The 17,928-nt window shown below is 37.5% G+C and overlaps 1 protein-coding gene across 1 annotated transcript; it reads right to left on the bottom strand.

The window, feature by feature from the left end:
* Positions 1 to 319: 319 nt before the first annotated feature.
* On the bottom strand, positions 320 to 16,611 carry pkdccb (protein kinase domain containing, cytoplasmic b). The gene is given in 9 exon segments (XM_055053548.1): positions 320 to 1,765; positions 2,998 to 3,174; positions 7,624 to 7,731; positions 8,442 to 8,521; positions 9,407 to 9,678; positions 12,230 to 12,361; positions 15,829 to 16,431; positions 16,433 to 16,548; positions 16,551 to 16,611. Coding segments are annotated over 9 exon segments (1,668 nt in total). The 3' UTR covers positions 320 to 1,646.
* Between the last annotated feature and the right edge of the window lie 1,317 nt (positions 16,612 to 17,928).

Raw genomic sequence — 17,928 nt, 5'->3', positions numbered from 1 at the left:
TGCAAAACGGCCTAAATCAGAGACTTTATGTGTATTAATTAAGCCTCATGATGAGCTCAGCATGATCAGGCATTTGAATGCATTCCTCTGACATTGTGCAAACTCTGTGGAGGTTTCGCAACCTGAGTCATTTAGATGAGCTGCAGATTGTAGAAGTGGGGGTGGGCAGGCAGATAAAGGGCTAAAGCACACAAACACCCATCGGACGGCCGGCCTGCAGGCTCCCACTGAAACACACACAGAGGTGCTAATGAGAAATAATCACGCTGTTAGTTGCAGTTACACGCAGCACAATAAAAAATGCAAATAGGCACAACTGTGAAAAGGACAAGGAATACATTTATATAGGGACAAATCATACAGTTACAAATGCACTGCAAAAACACAAAATGCCAAGTTTTTTGGTTATTTCTAGTGCAAATATATTTATACACCTGAAAGAAAACAGAACTAAATTACAAGTAACTTTTAGAGAGATATAAGAGTTTAGGTAAATAATTACTGGAAGATTATTTCATGTTCTAAGTGGAACCTCCATTGTAAATGTGCTGTAAAGTCAAACAATTTCACAATTGCTGTGATTCTTCAAGCAAAACCATCATCCTCTAACTACTTCCTGTCGTTGTCTTCTTTGTGGTTTCTGCCAGTGGTAACATCTGATTGTTGATTATGTGACTCATGATGCAAAAAACATGTTTCCACTACAGTTTTCCCAAATTAACCAATTTTGATACGGAGAAAAAAAACTCATCTCAGTCCAAAAATTAGTTTTTTCCCCCAAAACTGCAAAGTTTTCATTAAGATAATTTATTTTCAAAATGCAACAACTGAAACAAGTCATTTCTCATCAATATTCAGGAAAGATCTACTTAAAACAAGTTAGTTTTGTTTTATTTCAAATGTCCCAAGATATTTGCACTAAAAACTAGACCAAAAGTAAGACGTGTTTTTGTAGCCTGGTAAAAAAAAATACATTTTTCATTGAAAATAAAAGTTTCACCCACAAGGTGCACTATATAAAATTACATTTCACTTGATTGTATAAATATTTATGAACAGTAAGACTAGGTTTTGTATAAAATGCATGTGAGAGCAGGCGTCTGTGGAATGGTTTTAATTATCTGTCCCAGTGTTGATGTTCCAACGCTCACATGGCTGCAGCTTAATCCAGACAACCATGAAAACACAACCCCGACCTCAGCGTCCTCCATCAAAGTCCGCTTCTCTCTGAACTTGTTTTCGTTTCTCGTCAAACGCCGAACTCCGAGGTCCGCTTTTAAGCTCTGGCGAGAGCCGAGTCACATGGCAAATAAAGGAAAAAAACAAAATAAGTGAGGGCACAAGGCTCTCCCTCCTTAATGGTACCTAAAGGGAAATCCCTTTAAATAGTAGCTGGCAGAGGCAGCGAGCTGGCAGGCAGATCAAACAGTCGCTGAGCAGAAGCCTTATAAATACAACACGTTCACTTGCTGACTTCAAACAGCCTCCGCAGGCCGCTCCTCATGCGGCCGGGCCGAGCTGCGGTCAGCGTGTTCACAGAGAGACTTCAGTTCTCTGCGTAAACGCAGCGCTCCCGCTTCACTTCCCGCCAACGAGCCGTGTTCCAGCTCTCTCTTCACGTCAGCTCCGATTGCTGCGGCAGCAGGTCAAGACGACGATGGCGGCGGCGGCGGCTGGGGAACTTTGCTCTTCTTCACGTAGACCTCCGAGGCGGAGTCGGGCACCAGGTGGCTGAAGCTGCTCCTGAACGAAGCGAGGTGGTGGCCTGCAAAAGAAATGCGTGTGAAACGTTGCATCGCTGGAGCAACGTGTTCCTACAGGACGTCCTCAACTTGCGTTTAAAAAGAAGTGTTTACTTAGACGTCGCAGTCGAGCAGCAGCTGTGATTATTCAGGCTTTTTGTTCAGGACTGCTGCTCAAATACCAAACTAATGAGATTTTCTGAAGAGCCTTGAGGGGTTGGCATGTTTAAAGAGAATTATTGAGCAAAATTTCCACATATCTTTACTTCCAGTTGGGTTTCTACTGCTTCTAAAAACAGCTGAAGCTCTTTAAAAGCCCAACCGGCTGTTTTTTGGTAATAAGTTCATGTCTTCTGGTGTCTGAAAAACCTCCGATTGTAACGTCACAAATCAACAGGCGCTGAGCCGTTACCTGGCAACCCCAGGAAAGCCCAGAAATGCTTGTAATAACCGATGAGCCAGCTGGTTTTACTGCTGTCTGTGCCGTACAATGGATACTGGAAAAGTGTTTTTGGCAATTATTGTTCCGGCCTGCTGCTCAAATATCAATTTAATGAGATTTTCTTAAGAGCCTTGAAGGGCTGGACAGAGAGGGATGTTTGAAGGGCCTATTTAGAAAAATTTGCACATATTTGTGCTTCCACTTGAGCGTCCACTGCTTTTGAAAGCAGCTCCAGCACTTAAAAAAACACCCCGTTGTTTTAGTGGTAATAATGTGTTTTAACTTCCAGATGCGACGTCACAAATCAGCTGCACTTTTGCTCAGCAACCCCAGCAAGTCACCATCACCTAGCAACCCTAGCGAAGCCCAATCCATTACCTAGCAACCCCAACGGAACTCCAGCACATTTGGTCAGCTGGTTTTCCCGCTGTATTCACTGCAGAATGACTGCTGGAAAAGACGGGCGTTTGCTGCTCAGATTTCAGTCTAATGAGATTTTCTTAAGAGCCTTGAGGGTTTGGACAGAGTTTTATGTTTGAAGGGCCTATTACGGCCTACTAATGCTTTTCAAAGATGTACGGTTGTTTAACTGTGAATCTGTTTGCAGCCAATTTCATGTAAACGTTGAGTTGGGGGCCAGCAGCAGATTATTTGGATTTAAAGTGACAAGACACCCTAAAACAGTTCATTCTGACTGTGCAGAAAATGCAATGAACATGCTTTGTGTCGCTCATAGATTTAATCTAACGTGTTCTAATTATAATCGTTCACTTTTAGAAACCAAGCGTCTTGTTGGACTCAGCAGTTTCTCACCCGTCCACGTCTTCTGTCCGGTCAGAGTGAAGCTGTTGCACTGAGAGTGGGAGTTGCAGATGTGCGCAGCCTCTCTGGCGCTGTGGACGGACAAAACGCAGCCCTGCTGGCTGTAGGACGGCCAGCAGCGGTACTCCCCGTTCCCAGAGGTGCTCATGTCTCGCATCACGGTGTAATCTAACCACAGAATGAGAGACGGTTCTTCAGTACAGCAACTTTGTGAGGAAACTTAGAGTTATACCACATAAAAAATAAAAAAGCAAAATTCAGATCTGAAATTTAACTAAAAATAAAAAGTAAACAGTTGGGTAAGTAAAGAAAATACTTGGTCAATCAGTGTGACACAATGGCGTCTCGCTGGGTCGTGTGCGAAGCCCATTACTATTCACCATTTACATACAAAATCTTGGACAAAGTTTTCAGAGTGAAAATGTGTTATTTATGCAGATGACATTTTCTCCTCATAAAAACAGCATCAGTCTTGGCTTTAGAAAATCTCATCAAATTGAATTAAATTTGACACATTTAGAGTTTTTAGTTGAGCACATTCAGCATCACAACAAACCATGAGACAAATGCTGCTTTTGTTTCATTTTACAGCAAATATTAGCAGGAAAACCTTTTTGCTAGTAACTGATGATACAGTCTTCAGAACCAGGACAGACTAACTTTGGCCCCTTTACTCACTGCTTTATTGTAAATGTAACTAGAGTCTTTATGACGCCTATGTCATCAAGCTGAACTGGGTGAAAATGCAAATCATATTAAGGCAAAAAGAAAAAAGACAGAAAAAGAAGCAGTAATTGTGTCGCTGCAGGCTGCAGCCTTAAGTCTCTCCAACAAGCTGCTGCTGTGCATTAGAAGCAGAACTCCCCCCTCCGGGCCGACCCACTCCGTTTCTTCTCCCTCCTCCTTCTCAACATTTGCGTTACATTCATCATCATAACTCTTTCAGTCAGACGTCTTGTGGATCTGGCCTTAAATCATCTGCTACACATTAGCCGGAGCCATGAGAGAAAAGCATGCACACATACGTCTGCACGCACACCCGGCCCAGAAGTGGACAAAAGCCTCGCCTGTGAGTCGGTGTGGAGGAGGCGCAAGCTGGTAACCTTTTGTAAGTGGCAGGAGGCAGTGAGTGAGTGTGAGTGTGTGTGTGTGTGTGTGTGTGTGCGCGCGTGTGTGTGTGTGTGTTAGGAGTAAAAAACTTCAAAAGAAGAAGAAAAATCAGGAACGTTCATATCTAGATTCAGAAATTAAATACTTTGTATTCCAAATTGTGGCTTTAATCCTGAATAAATACCATTTTCCCGTCTTCCACTTACAAAAATTGCAACTCTACATCTTTGCTCCTCAGATGATCTCTGCAGAAATTACTGAAGACTCTCCATCTGTCAGCAATTTTAAATTAAGACTGGAGGTCTGATGAGTATCTGTTTTTCCTCTCACACATTCGAGCTTGTGGATTTTTTTCCCTTCCAGGGACATTCCACTGACACAAAGCATAACCAAAACAAATTCAAGACTATCCGGAGCTTAACCTAACCATAACTCACACGCTTATTCTGACCAGAAATGAGGCTGAGCTACTTCAGGTTTTCTCATGCGTTTGATTCATCGAATAAATAAAAAACTACAAAAACATGTCGGAAAGTTAGGCTTATTTCTCACTGCAAAAACAAAATCTTACCATGTAATTTTGGTCTAGTTTCTAGCGCAAATGTTTATTTCACTTGAAATAAGAGTAACTTAGTAGCTTTTTATCCAGATAAAGGAAGTTATAATTAGTAAAAGTTCTAGATTTACTAGCAGATCATTTCACTTAAAACTTGTTTAAATAAAATAATTTACCAGTGGAAGTAGTACTTACCTTTAAACATGCAAAGGAATTCCTCACTTAAACTCACATCTTGCTGAAAAGTTATTTCTAAGTTAGTTTTGTCTTTTTTCAAGTGAACTAAGATGTTTGCAGTGAAAAACAGACCAAAATTACTTTTGTGTTTTTGCAGTGAAGTTCCTCACAGTCAGCAGAATATCCAGATATTTTACTCAAATACAAGAAGTGATACTTCATAATCATGTTTACTCAAGTAAACATGATACTACAAGTGTTTTTCCCCCAAAACGTTACTCTAGTAAATGTTACTCAGGTTTCTGCTCAACTCTGAATAAAATATAGTGAAACTGCCATAAGGTTTTAATTCCTCTAGCAGATTATTTCACTTATCTTGCTAAAAATTCACTTTTATGTTAGTTTAGTCTTATTTTAGGTGAAGTAAGATATTTACACCAAAGCAGTCATGCTAATGCAGTCTGAACTTTAAATCGAAAACTGCGTCTGTGACCTCCACTAACAGGTTATAATAAAACCAGGGAAGGTTGCAGCAGAATCTGCAGAATGCGTTTATATTAAACAGAGACATTTTTCCAGTCTTATCGCTCGGCGGCGGTGGCAGCAGTCGACTCCTGGCACCTCCTCTCTAAGCCGAAACGTTCCCTCCCTTTGCTGGCAGCCTCTCTCCGTAACCAGGCCTCTCTTTTACCCCGGACCTGTGATTAAATTCACAAAGCGCTGCTATATAAACAGCCCAGCATCTGGGGGACGGAAAAAATCTCCCCACAGGAACGCAGCCAGTCATTCTGTTATTAATATTTCATACGGCTGAGAGGAGAGACGGGGAGAGGAGAGGAAAGAGAAGCTCTGAGCTTATATGGAAGAAGTTTAGGTTGTGTAGGATTGTTTTTATGGAAGAAATGAAACATTTCTGCAGAAGTATTCACTCTCCTTTTCACTGGGATTTCATGTGACAGACTAATAAACGGCACTGACAAAAAAATATTTTGTATTCAGCTGGTTAGAGTTGAACTGAAGATGAATTTTGCTAAATTTAGGAGGAAAATATGTCAAAAGACAAGAACAGAGGCTCGTTTTCAGCAGGACAATGAAAAAAAACGGCAAAAATGTTTGGATCTAAAGGCTAAAGGTCAGACCTACACTGCAAAAACAAGGCAGAACCAACTAAAAATTAACTTTTCAGCAACATATAGGGGCTTTTCCAAGTAAATAATTCTTGAAAATAGATTTCAAAAAAAGGCCTAAACTACAAAAACTTAAAATCTCACCAAGTATTTTTTTTAGTCTGGTTTCTAGTATACTTGAAATAAAACAAAATAAACCAACAAGAAACTTTTCAAGAAGATGCAGGAGTTTGTTTAGAGCCAATAGCGTTGATAATAATAAAGTACTAGTTCCATCGGCTGATCATTTAACTTATTAATAAAACATTTTTACCACAATATAAGTGAAATAATCTGTGGAATTAGTCATTTCTATCAATATTAAGACATTATTTACCTCCTATATCTTGCTGAAAAGTTATTTAGATGTTACTTTTCTCTTACTTCAAGTAAAATAAGATATTTGCACTAGAAAACAGACTTGGTTGTATATGGTGTTTTTGCAGTGTAAATTCAACTGAGATTATAAAACAGAAGCTGTGTTTCCATTACAAATGTGGGCAAAACTTTCTAAACCTTCTGCTAATGTTGAAAACTTAAATCACATGCAAATACGTTTGTTCACGCAATGTTCTTAAAGGGCCAGTTGTACCAAAATGCATTGATAAAACCCATTAAAATGTTAAGATATCAATAAATAAAATTCCTCCAGCAGGTTATTTCATTTACTAAAATCTTTTCACACTCATCAGCCCCTTCAGGGTTTTATGATTGTTTTTGGTTTTGTGCAATCAAAATCGCAGATTTTGTGGAGCTAATTGAGAAATATTTGTTATGATTTTTCCATGGCATTTGCATTATTATGATGTTTAAATGTGACTTTTCATTAATCGCAATGATAAACTATCAAGTAAGGCTGAGGCAGCAGTGACTTAAATCCAATGTTTTTAACCAGTTTTGAGAAAAATTTGTACTAAAAAAATAGGAAAAAATGTGAGGATTCATTGATTTTAAGTGAATTTTGTGAAAAACTGAAGGGATTTACTGATGTGATTTGGAGTCTAGAGGGCCACATAAACAGCTACGGCGAGCCAGATTTGGCCCCTGAGCCTTGAGTTTGACACGTGTCCTACCACTTCCTGTCGTCTTCTTTGTCGTTTCTGCCAGTAGTAAAACCCAGTTGTTGATCATGTGACTCTTCTGTTGCAGAAAACGTGCTTCCATTTCAATTTAAATGAAAAATCTGATTTTGTTTCCATTAAGCACATTTAATTTAGCTTTTTCCATTTGCTCTAGTTTGGAAATGCAGCTAAAGTCTCTCGATCCAAAATGTTGCAAAATTAGTGTCTTGTGCAAAGCAGGCAATTACACACAACAGGTTTTATTAGTAAAGAAAGCTGTAATTTCCCTCCCTCTTCACCACCAGGCACTATAATCTAGCATATAAATCCTATTGATATAAAGTTTGTGGTCGTGGGGGTGAATACAGAGTTCAGGATCAATTCCACTTTGTTTTTCTCATCCTCTCCCTCCAGCTGCCTAATAAAGTGGTCAGAAAAAACCAGAGCGGGAGAAACGAGCAGCTTTCATTTTTCTCCAGCTTATAAAATGAAAACAGAAGTGCAGATTGTGTGCGTGAAGAGTCGGCTTCATTCCCACAGCTCTTACCTCTCAGGGCTGAAGGGTGCAGGTTGTCCAGGTGGAGGCCCGATTTGTAGAGGAGGAGGATGTGTTCAAAGGCCGCCAGAGTCTGATTGATGTCGGCTTTCAGCTCCCCTGGAAAAACAAAATGAATCCAGTCTGATCTGCATCGTCACGTTTCTCATCAGCACTGATGTGATTTAGCTTCACAGGTTCACCACTTTAACATAACATTTGTTTCAGACAAGTATCACTCTTGTTGAGCTCATTAAAAAAATATAGAAAAACTTAAAGGGTGTTCAAAGTGTGGGTCGAGGGCCATTTGTGGACCCTAGATGGAATTTGTGTGGACATTGAATGATGTGAATTAGTCCCACCAGAGCGAGTGGTTGATGTAGATGGAGACTTTTTTTCACAAAATGCCAAATAATTAATTACGAGAATAAAGTTATAATATTTGCAACTATTTACAACTTTATTCTGATAAAAAAGCAACTTTTTTCTGGAATTATTGCAATTTTATTGTCAAAATGTTATAACTTTATTTTAGTCCACCTGAAATAAAAAAAAAAAACTAATTATAAGTTACTTCTTATTTCAAGTGTAAGATAAAATATTTGCACAAGAAACTTGTCAAAAAATACTTAACAAGTTTATTGTTGAGCACATAAACTATTTTCTAAATTAAACTTTGTGATAATTTTTAGGTTCTCCTTTGTTTGAGGATGATATAAAACGTTTCTCCGCCCTGCCTGGGGGGCAAGTCGTCACACGACGGCGGTGATGGAAAGATTCGCTCTCTGATCTCTGATAGTTAATCATGTCGGTGTGTGTGCCGTCCTCACCTGTGGTGTTCATGATGTGGTCGACCAGGTGTGTGAGGCCGGGAGGAGCCTGGTGAGGCAGCAGGTAGGTGAAAAAAAACCTGCAGCAGAGCAAAACGAGAGAAAAACACCCTGACTTTTCATGAAGCGTAAAGCTGCACTGCAATAACACAAAATCTGAAGTACTGCGTCTAATTTCTCAGTACACTTGAAATAAGACAAAACTAATATTTATCCTACAGTTTATTGCTATATTGACAAATTGCAGCTCTTGCTATTTAAACTGAAAGTCAATTTTACGAAACATTTCCGTTTTTTCTGTACAGAGCAGAAAAACAAAAACACAAAATTATTGAATATACATTAAAAAATGTCCTATACTGCAAAAACACAAAATCTTACCATCTAGTATCTAGTGCAAATATCTCTTTGTACTTGAAATAATAAGATGATTAAAAAAAACTAAACGATAGTTAACTTTTCAGCAGGATACAGGAGCTTATATTAAGTAAATAACTCCTTTAAAAAGTACTAGATTCACTGGCAGATCATTTAACATATAACAATTTTTTCCCATGTTATATGTGAAACAATCTGCTAATGTAACTAGTATCACTAATACTATGAAATGATTAACTTAAAACAATCTCCTATCTACTAAGATATTTACACAAATTTACAAAAATACTCAGTAAAATTGTATGTTTTTGCAGTGCAAACCTTTTTCAATCACAATTCAATAATAATTTACTTTAAAAAAGCTTGTACATCTTTCTGAAAAGTTACTTTTAAGTTTAAGTGTACTAATGTTTGTGCACTAAAGACAGTAGGTAAGTGTTTTTGCAGAAACCTGTTTAAAGTTTTTTTTTCCCAGCCATATTTCCAGATGTATGTCTTTATCTTTTCTGGCATTATTTTAGTTGTCAGTGTTTTAGTCCCACCCATCCATCACACTGTAAAGCTGTCACTTCTTCTTTTTTTCATACCTGTAGGCGTTGTAAACGTTCCTCTTCTCGTTCAGGCCGTCGCACACGCCCCGCGCCGAGCAGGGCACCGTGAAGTTCCTGTGCGGGAACTTGAGCGTGCAGTCGGCGTCCGTCCAGCAGGCGATCTCCCCGGCGCTGACGTCGTCCAGGTCAGTGAGCTTCAGCTGGCCGGAGACGGTGACGAACTGCCGCGGCTGGAAGTCCAGCAGCCCCACGGAGCCCAGAGGAGAGCGGGACAGGAAGTGCAGCAGCCGGACCAGATCCAGACACACCTGAGATCCAGACATGCCAAAACCTGATCAGTTCAGGCGCTGAATAATTTCCCTACAGCTACTGGATAATGACATGAAAACCACATTACAGGAAAAGTCATGTATGGAGCTGTGAGAATCATTTTCCTCTCTATAAATTGATGTTCTTTTTCTTTCTCCAAACTAACCTGACTCACTGTGAAAAGCTGAGTTAGGACGGCCTGACATAATAAGCAGTAAATCTACTAATCACATGACAGATTAAAACAATCAATTTTAGTTTTAATGATTTATTGCTTTTCTCTTTTTTACAATCAAAAACTGGATGATGAAAGTCTTCAGTTTGGTGTTTTGGTCTCAATTAGACCTTTTTTTAAGACTTCGTAATTCATTTAATTTGTTGTTTCTGTTATTTTATTTATTTTGGATATTTAAAACGTCTGACAGTTCAAGTGTTCAGTGTTTATCGATCTTTTAAGGATGTATTCCTACATTATTACCATTATATTATGAGAAAATGGTCTCAAAACAACAATTCTATTGTTTATCACGACGATAAGTTCTGGAACAATTTATGGTCCAGAAAAATTTGTTATCGTAACAGAGTTTTGTAGAAACTAGTTACATTTACTTGAGTAATTTTTTTATTAATTACTGCTACTCTTACACTGCAAAAACAAAATCTTACAGAGTATTTTGAAGTAGGATAAACTAACTTAAAAGTAACCTTGCAGCCATACAGGAGGCTGATTTAAGTTAATTATTCCTCAATATCGATGAAAATACAGAATTAAAAAAGACTGCTTAAAAAAATACGTATTCAGAGCCAAAACTGTAAAATATGTAAATGTAGATTTTGTATTTTTGATAAAAATACCTTTGCTTGTGATTATGCTTTCATTTATAAAACAGTTCTGAATACAATAGGCATGTTTTTTTCCCTACAACTAATTATCAAAGGATACAAAAACAACATCTAAATATATAAAAATAAACATTTTAATAAGAAAAATATAATTTCTTTTATAAGAAAGTCATTATAATATAATTATCCTTTCTCAGAGCAGTTAATTTGTTTTCATTTTGTTTATTTTGTTTCAAAATATCAATATTTAAACAGAAACCTGACAAATTCCAGAAATAAGAGAATCAATTATGAAAGGATAAAATTTAATCAAATTCAACAACTACTTAAATGTTGGTTAAATAAATTGTGGTTAGCTTCTGTCAGGCTGCGAACAGGGTTGTGTAACGTCGGGAGGTTCTTGAACGCCACGCGGTGGAATCAGGGCAGAGCAGAAAAAGGGTGAAACCAAACACCCTGAGAGTGATGCATCCTGCAGGGGCCCGGCCGGCCTGCCAGGGGTATCATGACCCAAAATTCAGACGATGCAGCAGAAAAAGAGCCACAGCTGAGATAATCGCTCGTATTTTCAGTCCACCACCCACCGATTCTGTCTGACAAACGGTTCCACTTATTCACATTATATTCCACGGAGAGGAAGAAGTCTACAGCTGAAACGATTAATTGGTTTAATTCTTATTAATCAATAAGTTAAATAATCATTCATTATTAATTAGAATTTAAAGACATAAAAAAGGACCATTCGCTGAAAAAAAACAGAGCAGTAATTTTTTCAAAACTGTGTAAAAATTAATACATTTTGCATTTAAAGGTGCAGCATATAACTTTTATATAAAAATAGGTTGTTTTTTTACATATTTGTTAAAACTGTCAATATGTCTTCAGTTTGCTCCACTTCCATCCAGAGATACTATTTCCATCTGAAAACAACAAATCCGAGCCAGCAGGAGGGTCTCAGCACTGTCAATCATCCTCATGTACTCGCTACTAAATGTGCTTCTGGCGGAAAAACAACCTACAGTTACAGGAAATCTTTTGTCCCCCGCTGTGCTGAGGATAAGGCATTTACGACAGGCTATGCTAGCTGCAGGTAGAAGAGAGTACGGAGGGATGGTGAAGAGTGATTGACAGCGCTAAGAACCGCCTCCTGTGCTCTATTGGTTGTTTCTAGTTAGAAAAAGACAAAGGAGCTTGATTTTTTCACAGCTTATGATAACTTTTTTTTACAGCTTTAACTGAAGTATACAAATGCAAAAACAAGAACATTGATTAAGATAAAACTGTATAAAATGTATCTGCATTTTTCCTTTAAGGTAAAGAAAACAAAACATTTTTGTCTGTAAACACATTCTACCCAAAACTGTTAAATTTAAGTTTCACTTGCAAAAATCTCCCACTTACCATCTTCTGCTGTACAATTATTAATCGGCTGATCTAAATTTATAGTCAATTTTGTCACATGTTGATGTTAGAAGTACATTTTTTAGCTGTAGATGATCAAGAGTTCACTAAAATAATACTTTTATTACTTTTTAAGCATTAAAATGTTTAGTTTTTCATACATTTAATTATGTGGTTAAGTTAAAAATCTGTGTAATGTGGCAATTTTTTAAATTCGATTAATTGTCCAAAAAATTTATTACTAAAATAATTGTTAATTACAGAAATGAATGAAGAGCTAAAAAAAGAGAAGAAGCTGCTGTTTACCCTGAATCTGTCCTCCCAGGGAGTCTGGAGCAGCTGGATCATCTGGAGAGGAATCCCCTGCTCCAGAATGACAGCGACTCTTCCTCTTTCCGCTCCTCCTCCTCCCAGGACTCCTGAACAGTGGCCCTTCAGCTACAGAGGAAGAAATAACAGCACAGTAAATAAGGACGTAGTAGAAAACCCAAAAACTACACTGAAGTGGAGAAGAACTGCTTAAAAATGTTATTACTCAAGTAGAGGCATAAAAGTATTGGTTAAAAGTCCATTCAAGTACTGAGTAATTGATCAAAACATCATTTAATATTTAAAAATTACATCATCAGATGAACCAAAGTATAAAGTTCAGTGGATATTTTGGCATTATAAGGACAAAAATTATAATAATTTATAAAAGCAACAAAAAAAAGTTTAATAATCAGGAAAAAGAAAAATGTTCCAAACAAAGCAGTTTCTTTCAATGTAAGACTAACTGAAACTTTGTGTGAATTTTTGGTTAAAACATGTTTGATGTAATTTGGAAATATACATATTTAAACTGCTTTGACTTCATTATTAAGATATGATTTAAGCGCATTCAGTTTGACACAGAAACTCAAGTCAAAGTACCAAAGGTCACAGTTAAATTACTCAAGTAAAAGTTAAAAGTACAGCGAAGTAAAAATACTCCTAACGGTAATTGTGTCCAAAGTTACTCAAGTTAGGCTGTGTTCACACCCCAGTGAACATAGCCTAAGTGTCCCGCATGCGCAGTAGAGGGCGCTCGGTGTTTGAGCGTGTTCCCAACCGCCATAAAATAGAAGAAGAAGAAAAGCTCCGCGTTGGCGGATGTAAACATGGATGCTAACGATGTAGCGTATCTTACGATGAAGTTGATGTTTTTTTTGTCATCAATTGTATTTATTTGCCGGTTAAATGTTATTTAATGAAATAAAAATAACAATAAGTGCAAGCAGAGCAGTATAATCCGTTCAAAAGAATCGACAGATCAATACTTTCAGCAGGTCTGACTTGGCTGCCAATGTTTTCTTTCCAGCGATATCTTTAGTTTTTCTTGTGAGTGACTCGGTTTCATCCATTGTTACTTCTCAGCTCCATCGTTGGGGGAGCTAACTGCGTTGAGCTTTTTTATTTATTTATTAATATTATTAAACAATCAGTATACAAAGTCGTAGAGGTACAAGGAACATTGCAACATAGGTAAAGAAGAAACAAAACAAGGGGCTAAAACTAAAGACAAAAACAAACAGTAAGGCAAATGAATAGAAACAGAGCAAGATTTAAAACAAAAGAAAATGAAGTTGATGTCCGACCGGAGCCAGCACATTAACAACTCAATCCTCATTACCGTCCGCCACGTTTGTTGTTTTTCTTCCCGCTTGTGCGCATCAGGACGCAGGATAGTGACGTTTTTGTCGGGCATCGATGACGTTCAGGACCCGACCGTTAGGATTCAGGTCACATTTGAAACGATCGGAAATCCAAGTGACCAGAGTCGCATTGGAAAAAAAATCCGATCTGATTTGTTCAGACTGTCATAAAAAGGTCAGATACGGGTCGTATTAAGGCAAAAAAAAAAAAAAAAAAATCGGAATTGGGTCACTTTGGGGATGTAACTGAGTAAATGTAACTAGTTACTAGCAGCTCTACGTATTAAATGATGGCGGAGAAGCTGTGGAAAGGGAAGATCTCTGGATCCAATCCTGACTTTCCATGGTTCCTGTCCCACTGCTCAGATTTTCCTTTGTCTCAGTGCTGGATGGAAAGTCTGCCTGGCTCTGCCGTCTAATTAAATTAAATTTGCTGACCTTCCTCTGACCTCTGCGTCCAGTTTTGGCAGGAGCGCACAATGCTCCTCTGTCCTGGCTCCATCTGACTCCACTGTGGCTCAATATAGAAGCAAACCCAAGCGATTGTCTCCGGCATGTCTGACGGCTCAATCAAATCATTTTAACCGAATGACCATTTTTCTGCATTTAATGTGATTTCACCATCACATGTTGGATTAGAAGAGCATTTTTAGCTTTCAAATGCATTAACATTATGTTTTTTTATTGTATTTACTCAGAGATGGTAGTAACTTGTATTTACTTGAGTAACGTTTTGGCAAAACTAGGAGTATTTTTACTACACTGTGCTATTTACTTTTACTTGAGTAATTGTATTATGAAATATTGCTACTTTTAAGTAAAATTTCTGTATTCTCTATCATGTTTTAACCAAAAACTCACCAGATACAGACACACACCTGCAGTTTTTGTTAAAGTTTCATAAGTTAAATATTGAAAGAAACTGATTTGGGAAATTTTTCTTTTACTTGATTTTGTTATTTATAGAAAACTTAATTTTGATCATTAAGATACCAAAATTTCCACATAACTTTATATTTTAGTCCATTAATGTCTTGCTCTGTTGCTCTGTATTTGAGCAGACGTTAACCAAACACTTCTTTACTTGTACTTTACTAGATTTTCTGTAAATATGTAGTAAAACATGACAATTACAAAGGTGGGTGAAGTACCCAAAACCTGTACTCAAGCAATACTTCAACAAATGTTTACTCAAGTAAAATTAAAAAGTAGCCATCCAAGAAATTACCCTAGAGTAAAAAAAGTACTCAGGTACTTGAGTAACTGATCAATAATTTAATATTTTAACAGTACATAATCAGACAGATCAAAATATAAAGTTACGAGGAAATAATTAAATTTTTTCCCAAACCAGTTTCCTTCAACAAGATGTTTGAGTATCCATAAACTTTACATAAGTACACTGAGTACTTATGTAACTTTACTCAAAAACATACATTTATTTTTAACTGCTTTATTTTGCAAATTTCCTATCATACTAGAAATAAGACAAAACCAACTTACAAGTAACTTTTCAGCAAGAAGTATAAGTTTGTTTTAATAATTCCTCAATATTGATGAAAAAGTTCTAGTTCCACTGGAAGACTGATTTACTTATAACAAGACATTTTTTACATAAGTGCCTCAATATTGCTTTTCAGAAGCACTAGTGAGGAATTATTTTCTTAAAACAAGCTCATGCTTCTTGCTAAAGAGTCACTTGTAAGTTAGTTTAGTTTTATTTAAGATATTTGAGCTAGAAAGAAACCACTTTCTAGAGGTCGCTCTGCAGTTTTGTGGTTTTGCAGTGTACTTTTTCTTGAGTACACTGAGTACAGTGTAAATATGTACACATGAAATAAGACAAAACTGACTTGCATAACACTTCAGTAAGATAATAGAAGTCGTTTGAAGTTTGCTTGATATTCATGAAAAAGTTCTAGTTCCACTACAGATTATTTTACTTAAAGCAAGGGAAAAAATGTCAAGTTGTAAGTGAAATAATCCACCAGTGGAACTAGAACTTTTTCATCAATATTAAAGAATTATTGGCTTAAACTAAGCTTCTATTTTTTGCTTAAAAGTTACTTGAGAGCTTTTTTCCTCATTACAAGTAATATCTTCACTAGAAACTAGACCAAAAACGCTTTTTAAAAGTTTGTGTTTTTGCAGCAACTCTTCATAATAAAGTAACTCAAGTGAAAGTAACTAGTTACTCTCCAACTCTGTGTGATTAGGATCAAACTTTTTCACCTTGATGACGTTGGGATGGCGCAGTCTCTGCAGCAGCAGCATTTCTTTCTGCAGCTTGAAGGAGACCAGCTCCCGGCATCCCTGCGCGTCCTTAAACTCCTTCATGCACTTTCTCATGTCGACGCCTTCCTCGTTGACCATCTTCAGCGCCACGGCCTGACCTCCGGCCACGTTCGCCTTCACCACCAGCTTGGTGTATCCGGACCCGAGCACCTCCACCGCCCGCACGTCCACTAAGGACTCGCAGCCCATCTGATCCCGGTGCGCCTTCCCGGTGCCAAGCGTGACCTCATTCCACAAACTGAGATCCAGAACAGAGTCGGAGGAGTGCTGAACGTCCTCCAAAACTCCGTTTTTCTCATCATCATCACCATCATCACCATAGCGAGGAAGGAGCAGCGGGAGGATCTCTTTCCGTCTCTCCCTGAGTTGGACATCCAGCCCCCTGTGCAGCTCCTCCGGACCGGTGGGGTTGAAAAAGCGCGTTGATCGAGATCCAAACTGCTTCAGGCTCGTAATGAGGAGAGACACCAGGACAGACAGGACCACGAAGGCCAGCAGGGCAGCCGCGCGTAAAGAGTGGCCCATCCCGGGCGCTTTCCCCGTCCGGAGCTGCAAGAACTGCGGATCTGCAGAGCGACTTCTCCGAGTGGGAGCTTTTCGCAGCTGCAGGAGGATCCTGCTCGGCTCCCAGGAAACTCCCTCTGGAGGTGTGTCCTCTCGGAGAGCGCTCGTAACTTTACACCCGCGGGTCAGACGGCTTGGCAGGAGACTCGACCTCATGGTGGCTCGAGTAAAAGTTTTAGCTTTGATTAGGATCTACGGCGGCGTATTAGGGTCATTGTGGATAAAAAAGAGAGAAAGTTTCTGCCACGACCACTGAGATACTCTGAGATTAATGTGATCAAGTTTCTGGAAGAAAAGCAGCAAAAGTCAAAATTTTCCAAAATAAATCTTTGAATTTTGAAAATGTAAGACATTTTCTAGAAAACACCAGGTCATTTTTGAGTTCCAAAGGTCGAAAAAGTGCGAGAAAAACAACTCAGAAATTTTTAGATTAATCTCAGAATATTTTTGGGAAAAATAAAGAAATGTTTGAGAGTCAAAAGTTTCACATTTCTGAGAAAATGAAATCAAAAATTTTGAGATTAGTTTCAGAAATTTTGTAGAAAATCTTGAGTTACAAAAGTTGGGAATTTATGTGAGAAAAAAAAAAAACTTCCAATACGTTGAGATTATTCTCAGAAAAAAAGGACATTTCAAAAGTAATGAAAAGTTCAACAAATTTTTGCAATTTTGAGATTAATAATTTTTTGATTTCCACTTTTTCTATAACATTTCTGAGATTTTTCTTCTCTGATTTTTTTTACCTTCGAAGCTCAAAAATGTCTGTTTTTTTATTTAAATTTTCTGAGATTAATCAAAAAAATTTTTATTGAATTTTTGATCTTTGAAATAAAAACAAAAATTGTTTTTTTTTCTGTGAAAAATTCAGAGAAAATTTAAGTTTTTTGGTGGAAATTTTACTAAATTTTGCCATATCTACATCGGCATTATGACGCCGTTTGTTGCATTTCAAAGAAATGCAACAAACAAAAGTTTTTTTACAGAACATAATCCAATTCAGAAAAAATACCTAGTAACAGCACTTTAATTTTTAGCCACATAAAATATACTGAAGCTCTTTAAGTCAAACATTTTAACAAGCTGAATGTAAAATACAGCCCCTATAGTTAGTGGAGCACTCCTATTATCTGTCCACAAGATGGCAGCAAAACACATCTCTCTTTGTACCAAATTCCTTAAGCAGCAGATTCAGCTTCACCTGGTTCAAATTGTCTAAAAATAATGCTATATTGCTGCATTTTAGAAAATCAAAAGTTTATTTTAAAAAGGAGTTGAATTATTGATTCATTTATATCTTTTAATGTATTTCTAATATTGCATAAAATGCTTGAGTGGTTAAATAAAGAATCTGTAGAATGTGTCAATTTTTAGAATAATCAATTACAAACCAATTGTTCGCTCAAAGACACAATGCAGAACCACATGATGTTGCACAGACTCACATAAATACTGATAAAAATGTCAATACAGTCT

Source organism: Poeciliopsis prolifica, unplaced genomic scaffold (assembly GCF_027474105.1).
Source record: "Poeciliopsis prolifica strain line A6 unplaced genomic scaffold, Auburn_PproV2 SCAFFOLD037, whole genome shotgun sequence".
Taxonomy (NCBI): Eukaryota; Metazoa; Chordata; class Actinopteri; order Cyprinodontiformes; family Poeciliidae; genus Poeciliopsis; species Poeciliopsis prolifica.
This window is presented reverse-complemented; position numbering and strand designations above follow the sequence as displayed.